This window comes from Pediculus humanus, genomic scaffold, assembly GCF_000006295.1.
Source record: "Pediculus humanus corporis 1103172107716 genomic scaffold, whole genome shotgun sequence".
NCBI lineage: Eukaryota > Metazoa > Arthropoda > Insecta > Psocodea > Pediculidae > Pediculus > Pediculus humanus.
In genome coordinates this window covers 490,761-496,760 of record NW_002987320.1, presented here as the reverse complement: position 1 = coordinate 496,760, position 6,000 = coordinate 490,761, and the positions used below count along the sequence as shown (strand labels likewise).

At 30.0% G+C, this 6,000-nt stretch overlaps 1 protein-coding gene across 1 annotated transcript; it reads right to left on the bottom strand.

Annotated features, from left to right (window-relative positions):
• Positions 1-2,444: 2,444 nt before the first annotated feature.
• On the bottom strand, positions 2,445-4,488 carry Phum_PHUM313730 (UDP-glucuronosyltransferase 1-8 precursor, putative; the record flags this gene model as incomplete). Its single annotated transcript, XM_002427320.1, has 6 exons — positions 2,445-2,742; positions 2,826-3,045; positions 3,167-3,389; positions 3,473-3,793; positions 3,879-4,150; positions 4,254-4,488. The coding sequence occupies 6 exons, from the start codon at positions 4,486-4,488 to the stop codon at positions 2,445-2,447; spliced, it is 1,569 nt and encodes a 522-aa protein (XP_002427365.1).
• Between the last annotated feature and the right edge of the window lie 1,512 nt (positions 4,489-6,000).

Genomic DNA, 6,000 nt, shown 5'->3' with positions numbered 1-6,000 from the left:
CATCACACCGCCGCCTATTTTCCCTTCTGCTGCTGTTGTTGCTTCTCCTGTTTCTTCTGCTGCTGCTCCTGTCGTATTTCTATAATATATATATATATATATATATATATTAGAGAGAAAAAGATTTAAAATATTACTCGAAGCAATTTTTCAACACTTTACTTTTCACATTTCCTATATTTGAGTTTAATTAAACGAATAATAATAATAATACTTTCTCCAATTTTATTTGTTCAAAAATTTATATCTATCTATATAAAATATTTGTAATTTGAATTAAGACATTTTAAAAGGAAATAAAACTTCAAAGAATTGCTTAAAGGGAAAATCAAAAAAAAAAAAAAAGGGAAAGAGAGAGAGGGAACGAGAGAGAGAGAGAGAGAGAGAGAGAGAGAGAGAGAAGAAAGGAAAAAATCAAACGAGAAAAGTTTATATGCCTACGTTAAATAAGAAAGATAAAAAACAATTAAAAAGGAAAAAATTTAAGTTCGTCAAAGTCGTGTAAATAGAAAAAAATTTTTTTTTTTTTTATTTTTTTTTAAAAAATGGATCGAAAAGAAGCAGACGATAAAAAAATATAAAAAATGAAAAGAAAACGTCCAGAAACGATTTTTTAAGTTTCGTGCGAAATCAACACCCGGTTTTTTTATATAGTCGACATAAAAGTAAAAAAAAAAAATATGGCGTCCTCCTTACCGCGTCTTTCCTTTCTTCCCGCCCCCTCTCCTCATCCCACCTACCCACCCCACCCCCCCCCCTTGGATTTTTTTATAATGACTACTACCTTGTGAAATTTTATATATTTTTCAACGTGAAAAATTTATATAATAACGATCGACGAGAATAAAAAAAAATGAGAGAGAGAGAGAGAGAATAAAAAAAAAAAACAAACGTGAATGTTTTTCTCTAACGACCATAAAAAAGAAAAAAATTTTTTTTTTTTTTTTTTTTTTTTTTTTACTCTATGGAAATTTCATTTTACGATCGACGGATTTAAAAAAAAAATCGATATATATCGATTCGCATAGTATGGATAAAAAAATTAAAAAAAATCTCTTTCCACGTCAAATGAGTGAGTGAGTGCCGGAAATCCTTTGATTTACCAACTTGAATAATTAATATAAAACGAATCGGGGTGAGCAGTGGGGCGGGGAAGAGGTGGGTAGAGGAAGTCGAAAGTCGTGGCAGTAGGTAAAAATGTGGTAGATGAACTTTAGCGGTGTGACTAAATTAAAAGAAAGGTAAAAACATGTTTAAATTTTAGTAGGAAAAAACTTGTCCATTAAGATAAAAAGTCAAAAAAAGTCATCATCGAGTCAAAAAGAAGATGAAATAAGTTTTTTAAAAAAAAAACTACAATTCAAGAGAGAGAGAGAGAGAGAGAGAGAGAGAGAGAGAGAGAGAGAAGATCACTACTAAAAATGAGAGAAAATCACTAAAAAAAAATTTCATTAAAAACTTTCCTTTTTTTTAGGTTTTTTTTTTGGTTGTTGAAAAATTTTCTTCTTCTTCTTTAAGGTTTCTCGTTTATAGAAAAAAAAAAATAATTAAAAGGAAAAAAAGGAAAAAAAAGGAAAAAAAGGAAAAAAGTTTTTATTTCCTTCGGTCCGAATGGTTTCGGTTGGTTTAGCTGCGTAAAGTTTTTTCCAGAAAAAAAAAGAAATTTTGTTATAGTTAACCTCGTGGCAGTAGAAAACAAAAAAAAAAAAAGAAAGTAATTATTGGTTGAATGAACTAAATCTGTTGGAGAAAATTAGAATCACTTGAAAAGAAAAATGTCAAGTTTTTGTTGTTTGTTGTTGTTGTTGTGAATAATGAATTTTTTTTTTTTTAGTCGATCACCAGAAAACGTAATTTTCTAGAAAATTTTTCGTTCCTTTCTTTCTTTCTCCCTCCACCGTTTCCCTCCCCATCACGGGAAAATTTTCAACTGTTGATTTTGAGATCTTTTAAATAACGGTTAGAAAACACACACCCCCTCCTCCGCACGCGCACGTACGCACACATAACTCACGCACGCGAAACTTTTCTTTTTTCTTTTTTTCCGTCGTTAAAATAATAATAATAATAAAATACTTTTTAAAAACGTTTGTTGTTGTTAAAAAATTTTTTAACGACGTCAAAAAATTTGTTTTTTTTTTTTCCTAAAACGACAGCGAACAAACAAACAAACAAACACTTTCTCTTATTAAATTTTTTTTTTTTTTTTTTTTTTTTTTCATTTTTATCTTAAACAAAAAAAAATTTTCTATTATTATTTTTTATTTGTCGTTTGTATTTCATTTATTTTATTTATCACCTAATAAATGTTTGACAGCAACAACCGATCTTTAACAAACAAACAAACAAACGAAAAAAAAAAATTTGTTATTTCGATTCCGTGCGATTTTTCCCGACGATTTTCATTCGCTCAAAAAAATGGCCGCGAAAAAAAAAGCGTGCGTTCATTTATTTTTTTTCAAACTCGAAACATTTTTTTCCTTTTTTCCACGACACAAACAATTTTTGAGACATTTTAACAATTTGTAAACGATGAAGAAAAATGTTAAAACCACGACGGCGAGAAATGCGAAAACGTCGAGCAAGTAAATCTGATACCACGTTAAATTTTGCGTTGCCGAACGTAAATGTGGAGCCCCATCGTGTCTTATGACGTATTCGATCCAATACATTGCCGTTTCCAATTGCGTCATAGGATTATCCTTAAGGATTTTTGATTTTTGTTTAACGTTCGAATCGTACCTGAAACGTGTGTAATTTTTTTTTTTTTTAAACTCCCCACCACAAACAAATTATCCAGAGGCCGAAAAACAAATTAAACTCACATCGGATTATTTAATACTTCGTTTATAGACTCCAGTAATTTTTTTCCAGAGATTTCTTCGTATTCGAGACCGACACCGATTTTAAATTTTTCAACAAATTTAACATTAAGTGGTTGATCCCCGAAAATCGGTATGGCGACAACCGGAACTCCTCTATCAACGGCTTCCGTTAAACTGAGACCTCCTCCGTGTGTCACGAATAATTTCACCTTCGGATGAGCTGAAATTTTTTTTTTTTTTTTTTTATTAAAAATAATAATAATAATAATAATAATAATAATAATAATAATAATAATAATATAAAGCCGTAATCGAGAGAAAAAAGAAAATTTATCACGTGCCTAATATATCACTTTGCGGAAGCCATTTTGAAATTAAAACATTTTCAGGTATGTTTGGTAAATCTTCTTTTTCAAATTTCCATATGACTCTTTGTTTTAATTTCGAAAACGCTGTCAATATTTCCACGAGCCTGCTTTCCGGTAAATCTGAACTTTTTAAATTCGAACCCATGGAAAATAAAATGACGCCATCTTTGGACTCGTCCATATATTTTTGAAGATCCTACCAAGAAGAAGAAGAAGAAGAAGAAGTGTCAACAAAATTTTCAATCCAATAGAAATGTTTAAAAGGTACGAAATTCTCACTTTCGGAAGAGGTTTTGGTGGATTTACGTGATAACCACCGATTTCGATCATGTTTGGAAGATACGGCCTTGGAAAAGACATGCTGTGATGATGATTGACCAATACCAGCGACGTATTCCTTATCAATTCTCTTAAATCAGGTACGTTTTGCCCGAAAAAACTTTTCATTATCTTATCCTGTGCTGGTATGTGTCGGTTGTAGTAAGCGTATTGCGATAACATACCGTAAAAAAAATTCATACATCTTTCGTAGAACGTCATTTCGTTTGTATATGGTAATATAGGTTCTGGAACGTAAGCAGACGACGCTGGATTTCCTACCTGAAATTAATAATATCCCAACATTTAAAATGTTTTGCCGTCATCATCATCATCATCAACAGTGATTTCTTCTTCTTCTTCTTACCATTTCGTTCGACCACGTGTTTGGTATAAATGTAGCGACTCCGATCATGGGTGCTTTGTACTTATATGAGAATCCACCCAACAAACCTTCCGTCAGAAAACATTCTCCGATAATCAAATCGAATTTTTTATTCGATTTTAATAAATTCCGAACGTTGGGATCCGACAATGTTTTGTTCGTCATCATGTTACCAACTGCGCTGAATAAAATAAAATCGATCGGAGACATTTTTCTCAATTGAAACGTTCCCGATTCTTTTCCTTTATTAAACACTATCCAGAAAAAACAAAAGAAAAACATAAAATTAAAACTTAAAGCACGACGGGGAAAAAAAAAAATGTTTTTTCCTTGTTTGTATGTCACATGTACACGTACATCCGAAATCTTCGAGTGAAGCCGGCATTATTATTTCTTTGATGTTTTTCGGCGGATTTGACATTTTAAATGATGATATTATTGTTATTTCGTGTCCTCTCCCCGCCAATTCTTTTACCAATTTTTCTCCCAGTATGTAGTGACTCTTAGCAGGCAGTGGTACTAGATATAATATGTTTGCACCGAAACAAGAATTCGAAATGAAAAAAATTCCAAAAAAAATTAAAAAAATCATTTTCGAAATCATCGCACCTGGAAAATGAAATATCGTTAACACCCTTGTTCCGCAACTACTATTACTCCCCCCCACTACTCCCACCACAACCACTACTACTACTAGTAATTAATAATAATTGTAATGTAACTAAATAACCTTGAAATTTGATTTTAGATGAAACACGAACGAACGTTTAAATCTTGTTTTAAAAAAAAAATTTCCCTCGTTTGTTTTCCTTTGTTTGTTTGTTCTAAATAAATCGACCGTATCGGTTATGCATCATCATCATCATCATCATCATTATATTATTATTTTCTAACTATTTTACCTCAGACGACAGCGAAAAAATTTTTATAACGTGACGATGATGATGATAATAATAATTTTTTACAAGGGTCAAAACCGAACGTTTAAAATCGCTATTTAAAAAAAAATTAAAAAACTGTCGTGAAAATATACTTAATTAAAACGTTAGAGGAGGGGGAGAAAGGGAGGAAGGGGGCAAAAGGTCGAGGGTGAAAAGAGGAATACGATAATCAAATTTTTTTCAACTTTTTACGTGACTTTTAAAACTTGATTTTTTTTTTTTTAATTTCAAATGAATAATTTATCAATTTAAAGTGTTTACTCAACAACAACAACAACATTTTTTTAAAAGGAATTTTAGATAACGTTTAATAAATAATTTTATTATTAATATTATTATTAAAACGTTTAATTTAATAATAATAATAATAAAATTAAAAACGGTACGAGTGGAGGAAGGAAGGGAGGGAGGACAGAAGGAGGAGAAAGAAGAATTAAGAACGCCTCGAAATCAAAAAAAAAAAAAAAACAAAAAAATTTCTTAAACAAGTTTAAACAACGTAAAAATAATTCGAACAAACAAACAAACAAACGAAAACAAACGTTCGCGAACGTTTTTTTTTCCAAAAAATAATAATAATAATAAAACCAAAAAAAAAATTTTTCTTTACAAATACAATAAATTACCTTTTTTTTAGTTTTAAAAAAAAAAAAAAAAAATTTAATAAAATACTATTATTATTATTATAACCAGAATTAAAACTAGAAAAATTTTAAAAATTATCTGAGTTATACAAACGCACACGCACACGCACACGCACGCACGCACACTTACAACTAAATAAATAAAATAAAAATTTAATAATTGATATCACCTTGTTGATAACAACACATAATCAAGATGAAAACTGACACAAAAATTTATACTCCAACTGCTTCTACTACTACTACTATTATTATTATTAGTATTATAATTATTATTATTATTTAGGTCAATTATTATAGTGATTTAAATTGAACAATGAACGTTAACGCGTCTTCTTCTTCTTCTTTTTCTATAACTACGATTGACGATTGATGAAAGAAGAATTTATATGTGACGTAATAACAGAGTAAAAATTAAAAACCACTAACATTTCAAGGTCATTTTGTTTTTCTTTTGACGTCATCACGTTCAGGTTCAAGGTCAACGTTTCATATTATTATTTATCGATATAAATATCT